The following is a 22,360-nucleotide window of genomic DNA, read 5'->3' on the forward strand; positions in this document are numbered from 1 at the left end:
GACACAGAATAACCATTTGATTTAGGACTAACTTATTCTGACACATAGATACGCTTTGATCTAACTTCTTCCACCTTTGCTCTTGTAAATTTAGAGACACCCTCATTCTGAAAGATGAACATTCAACAGATTTACTTACAGAATTGCCTCCACAGTGAGCTTTGTTTAGTTCCCTATCAATTGTGGCCAGCTTGCTTTGCTTTCTCAATAAACAGATTCCAACAGCATGATACTGTGCACAGGATGATGTGGAGTGTTGCATTTCTCCCACACTGCTTTTAACACTTTGACAAAAAAAACAACCTCCCTCTGACCAGAGTGGTTTCTTTCATGCTAGCGGCCCCTACATTGCTTATAGCTTTCAACAATAACTAACATTCTTGCCTCTAGAAAAGTTAGTGGCAAAAAGTCTGATTTGTGAAGTATTTGTCCAAAGTTGTTAGTCGACAGTCTCCCAGCTGAGCTGTGAATCTCTCCAGCCCCTCCAAAGTTACTGTAGATCATTTGGCTGTTTAATTGACTAAAGCTCATCTTGCCCGGCCTGGTAGCTTATGTTAATGGCTATGACATGTTAGGTTTGCAGTTTTGGTTGATGAATTGACAAGTGCCCCTGCTGTGTTCCTTATGTCCTTCAGTGTGTTTTTTTTTTATTTGTTAATCAATTACACAGGTGGAATCTATTCACTAATTACAATAGGTGGATTTCAAAGACCATTGGGTAAACAGAGTTGTACTGAAGTGTATCAGAGAGTAAAATATATACACGTTGTATTGTTCAGATGCAAAATGAAAGATAACAGTTAAAGCGAAACCAATATATATTTTCTTTCCACTTCACCTTTGTCAGTGTATTGTGACAAAGGTCAGTGGACATGGCTACTTTTGTTTTGACTGAATGTTTCCTCATTTTTGAACAGCAAAGAAATTCACCGAGTACTACCAGGTGCATTTTCTTTTTAAAAATGCTGCGCTTTTCTTAGCATTTGCTCTCTGGGAATATTTTCTGAAATTCTAGAACAGCCTGTACAGTAATGCCACAGTTATTACCCTAATCCACACAGTGGCGCTGGTGTGTTAAAAAGGGTCGTCAAAGATGCTACTGGCAAGATGAAACCTTCCATCATTATTTCTAGACAACTCTCAACTTCTTTTACCTGAACATCCGTTTCCATAAACTCCGAATTTGCAGCTGTTTATAAATAATGTAAAGAACAGATTAGTACAGTTAATTAAAATGACTTTTCCGGGTTTTCTTGAAAAAATCATTTGAATTAACTTGTATATTAAACTTTTTTTTTTTTTAAATAACTGAGTTCTAACACATATTTTTTTTCTTCTTCTTGGTTTAAGCACAAATCTACATCTATCATAAAAGACAGATATTTAATCAAAAAACTGTCCCGGAGATAAAATGAGGGCGAGCGCATAACGGGATTTTTGCCAAAGCGGAAGTAGATGGCAGAGGCTCCTCTTGTCTCCTCCGATGTGCATCCTGAAACTCCTTGCTGGAGGAGACGCCAGGCCGCCCCTGACAACAGAGCCGCCCCTATCTGCCGTTAGCAGCGAGTCGGCAGCCGTTAAACAGCGCAGCCCTTTGTTTTAGTTGTCGCTGACCCCTCAGCCTCTCATTTAATTACCCGTGTTGCGTATCTTTCACCATGGCGGCGAGCGCGAAACGAAAACAGGAGGAGAAACATCTGAAGATGCTGAGAGAAATGACGAGTTTGCCTCCCAATAGAAAGTGCTTTGACTGCGATCAGCGCGGCCCAACCTATGCCAACATGACTGTGGGTTCTTTCGTGTGCACCTCCTGCTCTGGCATCTTGTGAGTATTCAGTGTCAGACGTGAGCCACAGCTTTTGTGCATATGATATATAGAGTTTCAGATGAGGGGCGAACCAAAGCTGTTAACGTAAGCTAACATTAGACATATATTTCCACATAGGTTGCAGTGAGCGTGGGATTTGCTGCTTGACATTGTCTGGTTGTGTTGTATTGGGTGGGGTGCATGAGTTGTCAGTGCCCCCACAATGGAACTGAAAGGACGACCACCCTCGATGCTAGTTAACTTTAGCTTCCAGTGCTAGCCAGTGAACTTATCTTGCACTTGGAAGCGACAGATAAGCCTTTAGCCAGATGCTGCTACCAGTTGCTGTTAACGTTAGGAAGCCCCCCATTCCGACTAATGTTACTTAGTAACCATGTACTCTTTATAGAAAGAGCCACACCGACACACCTTTTAGTTATTGATTTGAAGACCACTTTTTTTGGTTGTAAACTTGACACCTGGGCGTATCAATGTCATTTTATTTAGAGATGTGGCCGATGACTGTGAGAGCAGTGGTTATGATGGCATAATGTATTTATGTAATACATTTCTCAACCCTTAATTTGTCTCTGACGAGGATCACAACTGGAATTTCAATTCTGTTTGCTGATCGAGGTACCTTATAGGAGCTCCTGTCTGCAAAGTTTAAACATACTGACTAAACTAGTCATTACGGTGGAGTACGGTGGAGTTTGTTTTCTATCACCTAAATCCAGGCTTCTGTAAACTTCAGATGTGAGATTAGTTAGAATGTTCTCTTCTTTTTCAGTTACAAATATGACATCTGCACTTACTTGTCTGGTTAAAGACTAAAACTTAGTAGTTTTAGTAATATGCTGTCATTTAGACAAGTATCTCTTTTGAATACCAACAATATGAAGTAAGGTAAACCTCACAGTAAAAAAAAGCCCCTTTAATCAAGCGTTTTCTTGTTTTTGTTGTATGTGCTCCTTCTTCTTCTTTACTGTACTCACAAAGAGCTTAGATGGCACTCATGTGTGTTGTTTTGTAAATATTTGTTAATATAAGCACATAATCTTAAATTTGACAGACATTTATTATTTTGTGTAAGGACTTAAAAAATAAGTTCAACATGAAATTTTCAATTTAATTTGTTACAGAAATTTTAGGTTGTATGTTACTATCATTCAAATATTGAAACAATATCTATTTTGATAAATGAATAATTGGATATTTTTTTATATTTAGCATTGCAAAAAATAATTTTGGCTTACAGTAGAATTACAGGTGTGGTGTGGTTCTGTAATTAGTAACATTACAACCTACTGTATGTTGAGTTCAATCTGAAGAAAACGTTTCCTATCTTTGACACTTATCTCATGTTAACTCTTCATGAATTATTTCCTGTGTGTTTGAGATGCGCTTCAAACTGGTTGTAATTGTAGGCGCAGGAAGTGGTGTGGCCCCACTCTGCTGCTACATCAGCAGCATGTGATGCATGTGTGCAACAGGAAGTGGCTGGGACGGCAGGTCACTGTCTGTCTCTCCTGTTTTTTAATTATTTGGAGCGACAAATCACTTCCAGGAGAACGCCCTTCGATCAGGTTGAGACTGAGACCGATTATTCTAGTGGTTTAAAATGTTTTTCCTATGCATTTCTGCATAAAACAAATATTAAAATTCATAAAAATTCTAAAACTTTGATCAGTAACGGAATTATTTTATTTTATTATTTTCATTTTGAGCTCCCCAGTATAATGTATGACCAGTGATGTAGCATTATGAAGGAGTAAGATATACTTTGCAATTGCAATGTGAGATATGAAAAGTTTTACTTACTTAATCATACAAGCAGCATTCAGTTCCGAAATTTGGACTGACTGTGCTAATGACACACAGACGCTGCCTGTATGTTCAGTTGTCTTAAATTTTTTTCCAGGAGTTTTAGTCCAAGTCAGATAAGTGACCAGCTGCAGAATACATCAGGAAGTGACGGGGAGAGGTAATAGGGCAGTCGAACACCTGGGTTTTCAGCCGAGCAGGAAAGTAGATGTGACCATGATGGTTCACAGAAATATTCTGCCCCTTGAAATATGTTTCAAACATTACCTCGGCTGAGATTCACCTGAGTTTCATTTTTGTGTTGTGGCTGTAGCTAAATCTTTCTGAGCTTAGTTAGCTAGCTTAACAGTTGTGATATGAGAGAAGTACCGTAGAACAAATGATTTGCGAATTTACAAATTTGTGAATGTACAGAGTTTAGTGTTAGAACAAAGGCACCAACGTTTTTAACTGTAAAAGCTGCACTGCCATAAAATATCCAACAGTTACCTGGCAACCATCAGCTGCTCTAAGCACATTTAATGCACACAATATGTGGTGTAAGTAGGAGATTGATCAGGTTAAACGCTGCTTTGTGATCTTGTATTTCTCACACCAGGAACAATCGGCTCCAAAAAGAGACTACACCCAACAGAGAAAACTAATTTTACTATACTATGTTCTGTAATCCCTGATCAAAAAAGAAGAAAAAAACTTGTGACAGAATGTCTTTTCATTTATACAAGGAGTGTATTAGAAGTTCTTAATGAAAAAAGAACCCTGTTTACTCAATGTATCATTAAAAGCTATTTCATATATCAGTGGTTAAAATGAAAGTTTGTTTAATATAAATAAAACAATCCTGAGTAAAAATGCTTTTACAATTTTACAAAACATTTTATTTAAAAGACACATTTACTGCAGATAGAATCCCAATAGATGCTTAAAAGTAAATTTCTGATTTATTTTCTAATGATTTCTTTTAATTTTTTTTTGTTTGTTTTTTCAAATAAAGTTTGGACAATTTAATGGTTGCGACTTCTTTAAGGGTGACGGCCAGAACATAAACACTTTTTCCTCTTTCAGTTGTGGTTATTTAATGGGTGGTGTTGGAATCTGCTATGTAAACACATTCCTGGCGAAGGTGGGGACCTTCCCAGGAGGAACACTGCTCACAATGTCTCTTTCTGGTAAATTGCTGCTGGCAGGAAGGAACCCCACTCGGTCTGCTTGTCTTGAGTAAGCAGGGATACAAAAGCGACAAGACTGCATTAAGGAGGGCCAAGTGTCAAACATGACTAGTATAATAAATAGCCAACAGACACTATTTAAATTATAACGCGTTTAATCTTTTTATGATGTTCAAGCAAAGCGTGAGTAACGCTTATGTAAACAATTCGGTTTGACTTAAAGAGTTTTTATTTTATTTTAAACTACAGGTTAGGTATTAAATGTTTCCTCTTCAGCAGTTATTTTAGGCTTCATGCAAGCTCTTCCACTCTTATGAGGCTTAGTTTTGCCAGTTTCTCTCATCCTGGAGCTGTTTCCGTATGCAAATGAGTTGAGTTCTCTGGCTCAGCTATTCGGTGTACAGCAGAGACAAGGTCATAATTATTTTACTGTGCAATATGTGATAGCATTTAAGCACACAGTGTGCATGCCGCTCTGTTTACGTGTAGGGAAACCGAGTGGACTTCTGCTTGTTTGGAAATGTGGACCAGTCTTTGCTGATGTTTTCAGAATTGTGATTGTGGAATCAGTGGTATCCTGTACATCTCTGTACTTCTGCATTTTTAAAAGCCACTGACTGTTGTGAGATAGCACATACTGTGTTAAGAAAGGCTTTTACCCTGTCACCGCATAGATGGAATCCAGACTGATATCTGTATTTTATCTTTCAGTTGGCTCCCACAAAAATAAACAACAGCTATGACAATAAATGTAAGCAAATGATATTTTCCTTTTTCAGAGAACAACATTAGCAAGCAAAACCACAGCAGATAAGATAATGTAACCTGAATTAGACCCCTCAGTGGGAACTCAGTGGGCAGAAATGTTCACATCATATTTCACTCTTTAAGGCAATGTGATTTTTTCTGTTTCTGACCTAGTTTCATCTTGATTCGAATAGGATCTTATCGTTTACCTTCCTCAGGCGCTGAAGAATTGCTAAAGTATCATGTAAGGAGTAGCACACACTTTTCTCCCTTTTTGAAGAGATTTTTAAATACGTTTTTCATTTGTTCAGTTTGACTCATTTTCAAAGTTGAAAACAAGATGAGAACAAAAGTTACGTTTGGAAAGTTTTTTTTTCTCTCAATTCATTTAGTCTTTGGTTTGGTGGTTTAGACCAGTGGTTCCCAACCTTTTTAGTCGCGCGGACCGGTCAGCCCTTCGCAATTTTGCTGGTTGGGGACCACTGGTTTAGACAACTTTTTATTTAGATTTTGTATCAATTTTTTTTGTCAGTCATTCTCTTACCGGTTTTCACAAGAAGTCTCAGTAAGACATAACTGAACAAAAGCTGATAATGTGCTGGAAATCTCTCTCGCTTTCTTGTGTTGTTTTGTATACGGTATAACCTGTGGATTATATCACAAGTACATTTTCTTTGTCCAAGCTGCCTGTTATCTCTGTTTTGTGTTACTGAGTAATAGTGAGTTAAGCTGACTGAACGTGAAAAGAATGAGCGAGATGAAAAGTTCTGAGAAAGTTAACGCCTGTCAATAATTTAGCAACCTTGGTCTAGTGTTTCATTCCAGGTTTGGCTTGGCTTTGTGCATAACACTGTGACAGCGTAACTGAAACGTAAGATCCTTTTTTTCTAGGCAGCTGTGGCATTTTTTTTCTTCACTTAAAAAGTCCAAAGTATCAGTTGTTTGTATCTACATCTAAAACAAGGATTAATTTAATATTGACAACTGGTTGTCGGCCTCTAATATAATATTCAGTTTGAACAATTTCGACTATTTCACGTATAAAACACTGGAGGGAATCAAAACACAGACAACCCTTCAGAATGGAAGTTATAAAAGGCAAGAGCAAAAATAGTACAATTCTGTTTATTTATTTCAATTTTAGAAAAATGAGTAAAAATTGAAACCTTTAATTCAAACTGTTACACATCATAGAAATGCAGGCAAATGTCCAAAATTGGGAAATTTCTGAATTTCCTATTGTAACACCTAGAGTGTAGTTAGGTTTAACTCAAAACAATAACCCTTTAATGACCCTTTAATCTAACTGTTAGAAGCTGAGCTGTGACTTTCTGAAGGGGAATAAACGAGGTTTGTGTGAGATAACGGATGTCACTCCTTAATAGTTTCCATATTAGGGGATATTACTCATTGCTTGGTTACACTGACAATCTGAGTTCAGTCAGTGCAAGTTCAGGAAATGTTTCATCCGTTTCCTTTGTTTTCTTCTTCCTTTTTTGTCTATATGCCGTGATTCATTTGTCGCTTTTGTCTTTTCTTGTACTTGTAGTCGACTCAGTTACACAAGCAACCTGCTGGCTTGTAGCTAATTAAACGACCCCATCCAAAGAAGAGGGCCATAGAGCACATTAAGATGAGGCTTTCGCTTTCCGTGACATGACATCAAATTGACCCCGGTTTAATTTCTCTGCCCGCAGACGAGGACTGAACCCACCCCATAGAGTTAAGTCTATCTCCATGACAACATTCACGCAACAGGAAATCGAGTTCCTACAGAAACATGGCAATGAGGTAAGCGTGGTGAAATTCTGCTCTGTTGCATAAAACAGTGTTTGCCAACCCTGGTTCTCAAGGCACACTGCCCTGCATGTTTTAGGTATTTCCTTGCTTCAGTCCAGCTGATTTCAATTGATGACTGATTAACAGGTGTTTGTTGAACTGCAATCAGTTGAATCAGGCACATTAAAGCAGGGAAACCTCTAAAACATGTAGGACAGTGTACCTTGAGGACCAGGGTTGGGAAACCCTAGCATAAAACTTTGAATTACTCTTAAAGGCTTTGTTTCTTTCTGGTTTTACTTGATTTACAGGTGGAAATCTCAATATGTAATTTTTAAAAAAATGTATTAGCAAATGGTCTGTGTTTTAGAAACAAACTATAGTCCAAAGTACCACATTCTTTATTAATAAGCACTGTGGAGTTTCAGTATGAAAGGTTTGTCATTCAACTACTCACCTATCTGCTTAAATCTCATTGAGGAGAACAATATAAACAGAGAAACCAAAGTCCGTCAAGTCCGTCATCACATTTGTGCTAAACGGAGTATAAAATAGATCAGTGCCACCAGGGACGCAGTTTATTACAAGCTAAAGCAAAATCATCCGGCAGGCAGACATGCTGGAGTCTCAAGGTTGGGATTGATGCTGGTGTCCTCCAGGCTGTAAATATTACTCCATCATGTTGCTATTTTTTTTTTCATTCCATTTTTGCACACTTTGATCCAGAAAAAAAACCTGATACAACAGCTAGGGTTCAAATACCATCAGCTGTTGTATCTTGGCCTTCATGCTGTTTTGTATTGTACATCAAGAATTTTTACATTCAGTTCTTGTTGGTTTTATTACTGTTACTACATGTCCATCTTAGTAAATTAGGATATCAATGAAAAACTGATTTATTTCATATTTTCAATCCGAGGGAACCTTTGTCGGAGAGTCATTCCAGACAGATTGGTGTAGTTGAAGTGTTTCTTTCTGTTTGTTTGGATGTTTTTGTCTGACACTTGATAAAAACTCAAAATGAAGTTTCTGCATAAGTTTCAATATTATACCAATTAACTAGATTTTTAATACCAGCTACCCCCATTGCAAACTATGTATGTGACCTGTATCGTACAGGTCTTCAGTTCTTTTTACATGGATTACTGCATTAATGCTGCATTGCATCAAAGTGATCAGCCTGCAGCTCTGCTACAGTGTTAAGAAAACCCAGGTTGAATAGCGGCCTTCAGCTTATGTGTATTGTTAGGTCCGATGTCTCATCTTTTTCTGGACCAGAGCTCTTTCTGTATGAGATTCTGTATGAGGTTTAGGTGAATTTGTGAAATCACGCACAGTGATGTTCTGTGTGAGAAGGCTCTGCTGGAAAATGAAGTCAGCATCTCCATCGTGCTTGTCAGCAGAAGGAAGCATGTAGTGCTCTAGAATTTCCTGCTAGACGGTGTTGCTGACTTTGGATTTTAGAAAACACTGGACTAAGAGCAGCTGATGAAATGGCTTACCAAATAACCATGGACTCTGGAAACTTCACACTGACTTTGCTTCACAGGCTGTTCAGCACTTCATTTATCTTTGTTTCTTTGACTCCTTTTCCTTCCACTTAACTTTTCTTGAATAAGCACTGATGTAACAGCCAGACTTTTTTACCAATAACGGTTTCTGGTTTACATTTATTATGGAGGGTATCATTAAATGTTTCCTAGACAACTGACAAGTCAGGGTGTAACTGTCATAGGGTGTAATATGACCACAACTTAACATAAATAGGGATAGTCCTCTAATTCCTTTTTGTTCAATTGTTCAGTACTAGACCTGTAAAATAGGTCTGTTAAAATACATAAGTTAGTTTAGGGTGGTTCAGTATTTTTCTTTTCTTTTTTTGGCATCATTTTTAATTAGCATTATTAAGTAAGTTCTGTTATTATTTTTCTGTTACTAGATTTCTTCTTAACAGTTAAAAGTACATTAATATTGTATAGTGGAGTTTACAAAATAAATTTGTAAGCTGACATAACTTTCCTGCATTTATATGTTTCAGGTATGTAAACAGATCTGGCTCGGTCTTTATGACGACAGAACCTCATCAGTACCAGACTTCAGAGAACCACAGAAAGTCAAGGAGTTCCTTCAAGAGAAATATGAGAAGAAGAGATGGTGAGTGAGCTTTTCATGCTGGTTGTACATAGATCTGAATGAACAGATCTGAGAACTGTGCTGACATGCAGCTTGTCTTTGAGTTTCCCTTATTTCTGGTATGGAATGTCTCAAAGGGAGCTCATAGCACTCAGCCTCCAGCAAGCTACCAAACACTCCTCCTTTAGTGCACCGAATGTAGGTCGCTACAGACAAGCTGCTCTAAATTTGCAATAGTGACTTCAAGAAGGTAAAGGATGAATTCAAATCAGACATTTGTTCTTTAGCCCTGTCAGTATTACTCTCATATTAGTGTTATGTCTAACAGGACATATTATCTAATGCAAACAAGATTAAGGTCATTGTCAATGTTAGATTTGAAAAGCAAAGTAACATTAAAAAGAGTACTTATGCGGTTACAGAGAAATAAGATGCACTAATAATATGTACTATTTTCCTTGAGGTTGAGAAGTTTCATAGAGCGAACACACCTGATTATGAAAGAATTATTTTTAGCTCGTCTTCAGATGTTTAGTCTCTGAAGACTGACCAAAATGAGAGCAGTAGAGATACCTCTGCATGCCTCAGCATGCCCTTTTGGAACAAACGTGCATTTTTTGAATCAGACACAAAATCGTATAGCAGTGACAGTGCTTTACAGTTACAGATGTTATTTATCCAATAATCACAGTTAATCTGCTAACACATCTTTAAATACACCTTTATATTGAAAAATTATTATTCTGCAGAATACTGTAGTCTTTATTTCTGAGCTAAAAGTTAAAAGTCTGCTGAAATCAATTTAATTTCTTTCTATTATCGGTTATTACAGTTTAGATATTTTAACGTTAATGTGATGCATATATTATTTTCTTCCAAGGTATGTGCCTCCTGAACAAGCCAAGGTTGTGGCATCGGTCCATGCTTCCATCTCCGGTTCCTCAAACAGCAGCACCAACAGCACCCCAGAGGTCAGACCGCTTAAATCACTGCTGGGGGATTCGGCCCCCACTCTGCACTTGACTAAGAATACCCCACCAAATCAGGTGAATATTTCACACACATGCACACAAACACTTTATTGTAAAAGAGTAGTGCCTGACTCAAACAAAACAAAACTAAAATGAGATTCACCCCCTGTCCCCAAAAACAAAAACAGCAAAAAAAGAAAACAGTTGTATCAAATCAGATTACCAAAGTAAACTGCAGCCCAAAAACCTATTTAAGTTTACTCTCAGTAATTAAGGCAAAACTGCACAAAAATATTTGCATTAAAGTCCCAGAACCCTTTGAGTAGTCCAGTTTTTTCTTCACCTGGTTCAAATTCTGTGAACTATCAAAAACCTTTTGCTATCCAATTATTAATTGGTTAATCCAAAAATTAATCAACAGATTATCGCTACACTTCATTGATGTTAAGTCAACCAAAATGAGTGGTTCTTTTCACATGTTGATGTTAGAAGTATTTTTTTTTAACCTGCAGGTATATCCGTTGCTACAAATGATTAAGCATGTACTAAAGGAATGGCGTTTTTGCATTTCCAGCAATAAAATGTTTATTTATTTAAAAAGTAATGGAATTATTTGTGTACTTGCATCTATTAATATATTTTAAATATTGTATAAAAAGGCCTAAGTGGTTAAATGAAAACTCTGCTGAATTTTTCATTTAACCAAAATTAATCCATTTTTAAAAATACTGATTAATTGTCAGAAAAATCAATAGAATAATCGATTACAAAAATAATAATTTGGTGCTGTCATAGTTACATGTCACAGAAAATACTTAGCTTTTGTTTGACACTTTGTACATTTGCTTGTACAAGTGTCAGTCAAATGTGCTGACTGACACTTGTACTGTCAGTACAAGTGTCAGTCTAGTTTACAAATGTTCCACTTTCCGAGAACTTCGGAAGATCTTCATCAAGAGCTTCAATGGGAGATTTCTTACTTGCATGTTCAGTCTAGTGATTAGTTACAGCAACTTCCAACAGCTGATGGGTGACGGCCATTGGCTTGATTTCTGTCTATAATTTGTGGACTTTCCTCACTCTACCTGCTCCTTCCTGTGATCTCCAAATTAGTCTTTACAAGAATTTAAATGATGTTTAAATTGCCCAGCCAGTCGCGAATTTCCAACGTTGTGCACATGGCAAAAAATATTAATACATTTATTTTTTCCCCATTTGTGTTTCTTGTCTCCAACAGTCTCCAGTAGTGAGCCGTGGGCAACACCATCAACAGCAGTTCCATGAAAAAAAGTTTGACCTCCTCAGTGACTTGGGTGGAGACATCTTTGCAGCCCCAGCCAATGTGAACTCAGCCTCTGGCTCCAGCTTTGCTAACTTCGCACATTTCAACAGCCACACAAGTAAGAATCCAACTAATTACTGATTTATTTCATTGAAATGTTTCAACAGTTGTTGGTAGCTAAAATAGCTGATATATAAATGCACAGAAAAAACTGTGAAAAAACTCAATTATAGGACTATCAAAGGAAGTTGTCTGTTTGGTAGGCATTTGAGTCCATGCCCAACAATAACTAGTAAGATGACATCAGTACGAAAGCTGTTTGCTTCTTTTTCGTGAATTAAATTTTTTAGACTAATCTAAAAAAAATTATTTTTTAGATTTAGTGTCATTCCTGTTTCTGAATTTGTTCTCCAAAGACAACAGATACTTGCAATGTTTTTGACCAGTTACCAAGCAGTTTGCATCAGTGGGTTTTTTTTCCTCATGCTTGGACCAAAGTTTTTTTTATGTAAAATGTTTCTAAAAAGCATTTCTCAGAACTACAGTTAGATACTGTTCCTGCTGTGCTGCTTCAAAAAGAGGAACCAGGTCTGATGGTATAAAACAATACCTTTAAAAAAGGTTCCTGCTGCTCCAAATCATATTTACTGCCTATTGTGGGACACAGTGTACTTCTGGAAACTGCTGGTTTTTTCATGGTGTGATCACTGCTGCTTACAGACAGATAAACAATGATGATAGTGATTCATTTCCACAGTTTTATTCAAAAAAAAGAAAAAGGTGGGCTGGGAAACAAGTTGCCCAGCGAACAACATCTCAATAAGTTACAATATTCTTCAATAGACATTTAAGTAATTTGAATGAAAACATCAAATTAATACAATATTGATTAATTACTGATTGCACATTATATCTGTAATGTTCATTATTATAGCTTAAAGCTAAATTCAAAATTCAGGTTTTCAGAAAATTAAAATTATTAGGGAAGAAAAAAAAATGTTGACCCACATAGAAGCTGTCCGTGTACTGTATATTATATGTCCTTGATATTTGGTTATAATTCCATTTGCATGAATACTGCAGACATGCTGCATGACATGGAGGCAGTCTGCCTGTTGCTCTGCCAAGGTGTTCAGGAAGCCTTTTAAAGCATCTTCCAGCTCATCTGGCCCGATGGTTCAGGTGTCTCCTATCCTGATGGTACTCTGTACATGCTTTATGGGGTTTAGGTCGAGCAAGTTTGCTGACCAATCAAGTACTGTGATACCATGGTCATTAAACAAGACATAGGCACTTTTAGTAGTTTGGGGAAGTGCCAAGAACTGCTGGATAATGAAATCTGAGTCTGTATAAAGCCTTTCAGAAGTGGGAAGCGCGAGGTGTTCTGAAATTTCCCGGTAGCAGCTGTGCTGACTTTGGACTTCAGAAAGCTCAAGTCCCAAATCACCTCTGACAGTGGAAACTTCTCTCTGAACTTTAAGCAACTTGGATTCTCCTGCCTCCTGGCAGCTAAAGCCCTTTGAGAATCAAATATTTCTTCAGCAGCTGCAGTGACATCCACAAATTTTCTCATGGAAATCATTGACACAAATATACACATTGATTAATTCATAATGCATGTAAAATCACTGGAAAAGGTCAAATGTCTGTATCTCATAAATATCCATTGCAGTCACTCATGTTGTGACATGTTGTTTCTAAGTTCGTTCATCCACACTTCCCTACTCACTTTTATTTCTTATTTTTTTCTTTGTTGCTCATCTGTCCATCTGAATATCACCTCATCAGCACCTGCAGCAGCACAGAATGTCAGCGCAGGGGCAGGATTTGCAAATTTTGATGCGTTTGGGAACACCCCTGCACCACAGACGTCATTTCAGCCTCCAAATACAGGTAGAGCAAGCTCACTACCACACTAACACTAAACAATTGGGATTGTTTCTCAAAGGCAAACATGCTAAATAAAAATAAGCAGTTTACCAGTTGCATATCGTGAGGCATGTTCTGTGAAATTCTCATTTCTGTTCACTTTGGCTGACCTAACATATATTTAGCTTACCTCTGATCAGTCAGTTCTGTAAAACTTCTGCATACAAAATAAAATAACTGCATGCTTTTCAAGAGTGCGCGAATGAACCCGTTTTCTCATTCACACACTCCTACAAAGATAAGCCTGCTACAGAAAGCTATTATGTGCTGCGTTGCCCCCTACTGGACACATTGATTGTCTGTCTCTGTGTGTTTGTCTCTGTCATTTCTGTTAAACCTCTTACTTTTTTTTGCATCAGTGTCTTTGTCACAAATGGTGAACGACTGTCTGTCCATCCTGTAGTACTCATACATTTATGTCTACACTATCGTTTTCACCACTTTCTTGGTTATTTCTGTTCTGTCATCTTTTGCTGTTTATTGCTCCATTTTCCCTCCTTTGATTTCTGTCTGCCAGCGTTCACTGTGCTCTCATCCAGCCGCAGTGTGGGTGAGTTTACCGCTGCTCTGCCTCTCCAAAGTTCACACAGTAAGTCTCTCTGGGCTTGCCCTCACAACAGCTCCATCATCTCTGATGTGTGGTCCTCCTGAATTTCCTTTTTCCTCAACGTAACTTGTGGCCCGTGTTGCTGCTTTTTTGTTTGGTTGTTGGAAATCTAGGTTATCTAGAGTTCGGGCATAAAATCATAACAAAACTGTGAGAGATAGAGTTTGAAGCCTCTGAATTAGCTGAACAGTGTTTGGTTAGTTCACGCTGGTGAAAGCAAACAGCAATAATTGTGCAAGTGTTTTCTATTGATTCATTGGCATTACTTTATAAAAAAGTTGGTGTTTTTCAAAAACTCTTAGTACCTTGTTATTGATTTTACTATACAAAAATAATTTAACCTGATGTATTTGCTATTTTGGGTTCCATTGGATTTTGTAACAAGCTCCTGAAATCTTCTTGTGCACAGTCCCCTTGGGTTCCATTGCCGTTTGAAAGTTTTAATCCAACTACTTTGTCTAAAACATTCACTGGAACATGCTGAAGTCAGAAAAACACACAAGCTAAATAAGCTCAGCATGATCTATCAGGTTTGATGGAGAAGGTATTTCTGTTCAAGTTTACTTTTTTAAAAAACAACCTTGTTGCATTCAATGTTTCCTCAAACATAATGTTGTGTGTGAATGGATTCACACACAACATTCACAATGTGTGAATGCATTGAAAAACTATAAGATCCAACAATTTGCAGTTTATTTATACTTTTGACCAATTGGATCATTGGCACACAGAGTACCGTTCTGTTATGGTTTCAATGCATCAAATGAAGAGAAGGGAATTATTACTGGCAAAAGGTTCAGGATTAACAATGTATCTTCTAATACATGTTGAAAGAAAAAAAGCATCTTGGTTGATATTAAGTTTTACCAGTATTTCCCTTTGTTCAATTTAATGTCCTTAAAAAATATTTTTTTTTCTGTCACAACACTGAGGCATTTGTCAAGTCCTATGCCACAATTCTTAAATTACATTTTTTAAATCTTCCCTGTATCTAAGAGCTAAAACACAGGTGCCATGTCTGACAGAGCCTAAAAATCCTTCCACACATTATCTTTACATTAACCTCTGAAGCTACCAAGCTTCAGAGGTTAATGTAAAGATAATGTGGATTGAGCCATGCCCTTCCTCAGCATTGCTCAATCCACACTGTACCCTCAATACACACACTTCTCCCTCCTATCACTCTGTTCTGATCTTTTGTCTCAAAATTACCAATCAAGACTTTCCTTATGACCTTTTAATTTCTCTCTTCCATGCAGGTAGCGCCTCAGGGGGACTAGCAAATGCCAATTTTGCAAATTTTGACAACTTCCCCAAATCGTGTAGTGCTGACTTTGGATCCTTCAGTTCCTCCTCCCAGAGTAACTCCACAAGAGCTGACAAAGACGTTGTACAGAGTACTAACGTTCCCGTCGATAGATACGCAGCCCTGGCTGACCTGGATAACATGTTTAGCTCTGCCAAAACAGAGGAAGGTAAACCTTTATGGCCCAGCCTGTTCTGTAGATTTTAGCTGCCAGGACAACAGGATCATATAAAAGCAATAAAGAATTTGCTTATTCTCTCAAGGATTGAACCCCCTGAGGATTTATTTCTTTTCCAGGCCGGGTCAGGCACTGATGCTTTAAAATAAGGGCGAATTCTTTATATTGTTGTACTGATTTTGACATGTTCAAGGAAACATTGAAATTTGATCATTGTTTTATCAATGATCAGTTTCATTTACAGCATATTTTTTCATCCATAAGCATTACTCTGGTCTTAGTGGCACTGAAGCAACCTAAATAAAGACCACATGCTGCTGCTTTCTGTCCTCACTCTAGAAAGTACCATCTGTATGAACGATTTAATGACACGGTCGAATTCTGGCACTAAAGCATCTCTGAGTTGGTTCGGGCTGATTTTAGCTTATTTTCTTTAAATATTTTCACTTTTTTGCCAATAACTGACTATTGTTCCCCATTTTAATAGGTTAAATATGGCAGCTCTTGGGACCTTTTGGTTTTGTGTCATTCAGAGTTGACAAACTTTTTTTTTTCCTGCGAGGTAAATTGAACCCTGCTCTTTTCTCATGTGCTTCTCTTTCAGGGAGTGGTATTGCTGGAGGTGTGAGCTCTGCTGCTGCAGCCTCAGCAGGAGTTGCTGGTTTGCCTCAGAAGCAGTCAGCAGGCATTGCTGGGGGCGACCGTTATGCTGCTCTTGCAGAGCTCGATACTGTCTTCAGCTCCTCAGCACCTGCCACCAGTGTTTACAACACCTCTAGCACTTCCCAAGGGTAAGATTCAGCGCAAACTGCTCACACATCTGAGAAAGGCACTGGTTGATACATTTTTTATGTGCAACTATCTTGATGTTTTTTGTTTGTGTGCATTTGTGTTTTTATTTATGCATATTGTCTATGAAGAAGTTTTTATGTTTAATGGCTATTATAGATTAGGTTTTTATCTGATCCTGATTTAAAAAAAATCAGTGTATCAGCTGATTATGAATCGTACCAGTTGTATATTTAGTAGATCTGAATAATATGCAGTTAGTGTATTAGAGATGTAGCAGTCTAATAAATATTAGATTTATGCAATCCTAAGAAAATGCACTTCTTTCTTACACAAGGCTCTTGTTTGGCTGTTATTACAGTAATGTCTTTGGCTCAGAGACAGTTGCCTCAGCACAAGCACAGCAAGTGTTACCCGGTATGCCTCAGGGCTTTGGAGGTAAGTGTATCTGTTTTCCTTATGTATATAATTACATAATAAAATATGGATCATAAGTTGCAAGCTCAAATTGCTGATACCATAACATAATTCAAAAGCAGTTCTTGACTGTAGGGCAGTTTAAGTGAACCTATTCCTTTGCAGACAATACCTATTTTTCTTTATTTCTTTCATAGGCCACAAGATCGTTATAGAAAATCTCTGTTTGACATGGATCAGCCCAGTTTAGGTCTCAGTACTTGAAGTGTTTTCTGTTTTGTCCCAGAGATGATGAAATATAGTTCAGATTCCATGAAAAGAGTAATAAAAACCTTTTGCTTTATCAGATTTACCAGAAAAAAAATATATTTACATTTTGACCACCCCCTGAAGGAATGTCGCCCTGAGTGGTGAGCCATTGTATTAAGTTGTCAGTAGTAGTTATGCAGTCTGTTTTCTTTCTTAGGAGTCTTTTATTACTTGCCCATCTCATTTTGTAAATTGTCATTTTGATGTTTGTGAATATGCTGCCGGGCTTTTTATGTAAAACCACAGTTTGGAGGTTTATTATGCACTTACCGGTACTTTATTTGAAACCTGTTATTTCCTATAATTCAGTGGAACATTACTGTTTTATTAAGATGTTTGTTCCAATATTGGAATTCTTTGGAAACCAGTTTTTCACATGCTTGCTCTTTTTTTCTTTTTTACCTTCTTCTCACATATTGTAACTTGACGTTTTCCTCCAGCAGCACCATCAACTAACCCGTTTGTAGCTGCTGGTGTCGCCCCTGCAGCAGCTCCCACCAACCCATTCCAATGCAATGGCAGAGCGGCACATGTGGCAGCTGCAGCAGGTCTGTCCTTGTTCTTATATCTATGATTTCTGTTTCTCATCGTGTACAACTGTGAGGATGAAATGCTTTATGTGAGAAAAAACAGCAAGCGAACTATTCAGCAAGTCTGCCGAAGAGTCATTTAGCAGTTAGAGCAGATGGGAATATTCTAAATTGAATGAAAAAGTAAGAAGACAGTTACACTAGTGTTTACATTCTCTGCTTACAGGATAAAGCAATCTGTAAAATCCAGAATTTGAGATTTACTGAGTATTTTTATCATGCTGGACAGGCTTGATGAGTTCCCTTCATTGGCAGGGTTTTACCCCCACCTTTGGTAGGTCGCTATGAGGTGTTTGCTTACCTTTCTTCTTGTGTGCTGTGAACTGACAGTGACTAATATTTCTTTCCATAAATCTATTTCTTAATTATTTGAAGAAACAAGTGTTGTATATTATAAAAAAGCCTTCTGTTGTGGCAAGCATTTTTTGCTTACTGTTTATTGGGTGCAGTTGTTTGTTTTTAAACTCTAGTTTCACCTGGTGAAATGTTCACTTCATTTTCATCCTGAATTATTTTCTTGTTTCTATTTAATTGCTAATATTAGCTAAAAAAAAGAAAGAAAAAAATAGAAAAGACAATCATTAAGTTAGCTATATTTTGATTAAGCACTAAGCTATTTGGTGTGACTTTTTTTTTATGACAGAAGTGCTGAACAAGTCTAGCTTCATCATGATAGAAGAAATGTGTTCTCTAACAACAGAGATACATTTGCTTTGATTTCTTGAGATAGTTTGTGTTTGTCAGAGGACATTAATCAGTTATAGTGACCATAAAAAAAATCCACCAGTGCATTTTGCATCATCTGTTTGAGTTTGTATGCTGCTGGAACTGCTAGAAGAGAATCGCATTAGTTGGGATGAAAGATAACCATGGATTTACTAGGTGACCTACAGGGACCTGGCAGGTGATACTTGGTCCGTGTAGGACATGTATGGATCTAGTACTTAATGTGTTGTTCGTAAATACTTGGTTAGTTTTATGGAAGAGTCAGTCCTATTATTGCTGTATTGCAGGAATGTGGTGCTTTAACATCCATCTATACAATGAGATGATATTGATGTTGATTACAATTGGTAATTTAGCAAAGAAGCAGACCCAAGAAGGGAATGTAATTTATAAAAAGAAGAGGCCTTGCAGCACCCTTCTGCGTCTCAGATCTTTTAACTTTAAATTCAAAGGCAGCTAATATTTAAAATGTCCAATGCGTGAAACACATTTTTGAGCTTACAGATGTTTGAAATCCACTTTAAGGCTTCAGCAATCAAATCAGTTTAGAACTGAGGACTCTGTTAAAGCTCAGCCTGCTGTCGTGATCTCGGAGAGATAATATATGAATATAAATAGTATAATAATTACCAAATGTGGAAAAGCTGATGCACTGACTACAATATTTGAATGAAGAATGTTGCTGGGAGCCAAATCTAATGGCCATAACTGTAAGTCAAATGCTTTTAAAAACTTACTCTCAGAGCAGCAAATGACTAAAATGTTGCACACCAATTAGATTTTAGAAAGTAAGTCTTAGAGCTGATAATGTTTGGCTTGTAGATGGCCTGCTCCTACAGAGAGCTGTGGGAATATATACCTTAATAACTGGGTGATGGTCAATTCTTTCACTATAAAGAAAATAGCAGTAATTTCTGTAGAGAAAATTGTGGCTAGAGGAGAAGTAGTCTTTTGAATGCAGAGAGTAGTTTCAGAGTTTCTTACTGGCATTGATTGCATCATTGTAAAAGCAGTTTTGGCAGTTCTGATATGGGATTTGAAGTAGGGCTGGAGGAAGCGCTGACCCATGAGAGCACCAGGATTGCTGGGTTTGATAAAAAAAATTTCCTAGCAGTTCAAAGATTGCTACACTTTGAGGCAATTGTCAAGAGCTAGCTAGGACATAGCAGCCTGCATTTTGATATCAGTTCAGAAAGGCTTTAGATGTCTGATTGATTTTAGTGTCATGAAGTCTGTGAGATGGATATTGAGGGTAGCATTGAGTTCTTTCTTTTTCTATGACCTTTAGATGACAATTAAATCTTTCTGATGACTTTTCCACAGCTGAGAACTAAATTTGACAGAAAATCTCTTTAGGACATCGTAAAGGTGACGGACGACAGACAAACTTCTCACAAGCTGATTTTTCTGCATACTGTTTGCGCATTGTTATAGCTCATGAGCATGCTCGTGTGTCCTAAAAATAAATCTAACATGAAGCAGAAAACATTTGTTTTAACCTTTTAAACCCCTTTGGGTCTTCTACCCTGTTGCTTTCTGCCGTGTAGCAGCACCTTTTGGCACAGGCTCCATGAGTATGCCATCAGGATTTGGAAATGCTTCTGCCTACAATCTCCCTACCAGCTTCAGTGGAACATTCCAGCAACCCTTTCCTGGCCAGCCCCCCTTCACTCAGCCTCCAGCGTTTCCTCAACAACCCAACGGTGTGTTTGTAATTCACATATCCAGTCTTTGTTACATTACATCTAAATGCTTCAATTTGACTAAAATATTCTTAGCTTTATTGTATCTGTTGTATATTTGGGGTTTTCTTGTATATTAACAGCAGTATTGTTGTCGTATCAGGTGGGGGATTCCCAGCGTTTGGCCAGACGAAGCCTGTTATGACTCCTTTTGGACAGCCAGTGGGAGCCCCTGTGGTCCCTAACAACCCCTTTCTGGTTAGTACAGCAAGATCTCTTTTGGTAGATAAAAAATACCATGCAATAAGTTTTAGTTATTTTAAAATGATAACCATGCATATTCCACATTAATATGCATGGTTGAATCTTGTAAATGTGCCAGATATCACCTTTAGGCTAAATTATGTCACTAAAGCAAATAAACAATAAAAGATGCAGTATATATATAGATATATGGATGTATTTGCTTGAAAACAAATTGTATATTCAGGCATATAAATACATTAGAATATTATTGAAAGTTAATCAGTCATTAACTCGACAGAGTCAGTAAAACACATGTAAACGCATTTATACCAAGAATAATATTTTAAAGCCTTTATTTTTGCTTATAAGTGATGAAAAAAAGCACTTACAATTAGATTATTACATCAGACCAATAAAGAAAAACTCTTCAAACACAGAAATGTGAGCTTAATGACAAATATGTTTAATATACAGTACAGACCAAAAGTTTGGACACACCTTTCTAATTCAATGGGTTTTCTTTATTTCCATGACTATTTATAAGGCAAGAAATCCCACTTATTAACCTGACAGGGCACACCTATGAAGTGAAAACCATTTCAGGTGACTACCTCTTGAAGCTCATCAAGAAAATGCAGAGTGTGTGCAAAGCAGTAATCACAGCATAAGGTTGCTACTTTGAAGAAACTAGAATATAAGGGCTATTTTCAGTTGTTTTACACTTTTTTGTTTAGTGCATATTTCCACATGTGTTATTCATAGTTTTGATGCCTTCAGTGTGAATCTACAATGTCAATAGTCATGAAAATAAAGGAAACTCATTGAATTAAAAGGTCTGTCCAAACTTTTGGTCTGTACTGTATATTTATATGCTATTTTGAAAAGGTACTTTTAATCAGACAACCAGGCTTCATCAGAACCCATGTTCTAATTTGCTGATTGTGGCCGTAGTAATTTCTATGCTACTTTGACTCCTATGTGTTTTCTCTGCGTCTCTGTTCTGTCCAGGGTGGCGCTCCACCCGCTCAGTATCCTGCAGGAGGCTCGTCAACCAACCCCTTCTTATAGCAAATCCATCTCGTCTGCTGCACAACAGGGTCAACAACTGGCGCGCTTGCACCTATTGCACTGTTTTGTTTCACCAGTAGCTTTAAAAACACAATGTTTGTAAGAATCTGTATTTTCTATCGCAGTTTGTCACAAATTAAACAATGTGCAAGACAGAGGCGCTTACGGTATCTGTGACTAGAAAAAGAAGAGAGGGCATGTGCCAGGGGAGAGGTTGACCCTCTGTCCTCTGCTTAACCTGTGAACTGGCCTGAGCCACAACGTATATAATCAAACTGGATGAAAATTAAGTTATTGCATACAGTATATCATTCATCATGCTGCATTTCTGTACATATGTTTTTCTCCTTTAGGACGTTAGCTCTTTGTGCATATCAGTATTTGTATAACATAAGATTCGTTAAGACAGGGCTGTTGCTTGGGTACTGCCAGTTTCTGTATTTGTAAAGAACTAAACTGTTTGTGCTGAATCTTTTTGGGTAAATTGTTCATACTAAGGAAAAACTTCAGTGACTGGAAACTGAAAACAAGTGAATGCTGCATCCGAACGGCAAACTCGCTGTTCTGCCGTCTCCCTCCCTGCTGACAGAGACCCCGGTCCCAACATTTTTGAATGACAGTGAACCACAGACCCATGGGGGAAAGCAGAATGACTGATGGACTGAAAAACCACTTTCATGGGATATTAAAGAATTTTAAGTTAATGTGTAAATATATACAGAATATATATTAAAATGAATTTTAAATAACATGAAATGACTGAAGCTTTCATTTATAAATGTACAGGTGCTTCTCAATAAA

At 37.5% G+C, this 22,360-nt stretch overlaps 1 protein-coding gene across 7 annotated transcripts; it reads left to right on the forward strand.

The window, feature by feature from the left end:
* Positions 1-1,498: 1,498 nt before the first annotated feature.
* agfg1 (ArfGAP with FG repeats 1) lies at positions 1,499-22,310 on the forward strand. Of its 7 annotated transcripts, none has more exons than XM_023351262.1 (14): positions 1,499-1,825; positions 7,245-7,338; positions 9,365-9,480; positions 10,340-10,505; positions 11,668-11,830; positions 13,501-13,605; positions 14,159-14,230; positions 15,508-15,723; positions 16,337-16,523; positions 16,883-16,959; positions 17,688-17,795; positions 20,111-20,266; positions 20,409-20,503; positions 21,500-22,310. In XM_023351262.1, the coding sequence occupies exons 1-14, from the start codon at positions 1,659-1,661 to the stop codon at positions 21,557-21,559; spliced, it is 1,782 nt and encodes a 593-aa protein (XP_023207030.1). In that variant the 5' UTR covers positions 1,499-1,658; the 3' UTR covers positions 21,560-22,310. The 7 variants fall into 7 exon arrangements, with proteins under 7 accessions (XP_023207030.1, XP_023207033.1, XP_023207032.1 ...); XM_023351265.1 differs by having other exon boundaries at positions 20,114-20,266; XM_023351264.1 differs by having other exon boundaries at positions 17,691-17,795.
* Positions 22,311-22,360: the final 50 nt, after the last annotated feature.

The sequence above is a fragment of the Xiphophorus maculatus genome, chromosome 18 (genome assembly GCF_002775205.1).
Source record: "Xiphophorus maculatus strain JP 163 A chromosome 18, X_maculatus-5.0-male, whole genome shotgun sequence".
NCBI classification, from domain to species: domain Eukaryota; kingdom Metazoa; phylum Chordata; class Actinopteri; order Cyprinodontiformes; family Poeciliidae; genus Xiphophorus; species Xiphophorus maculatus.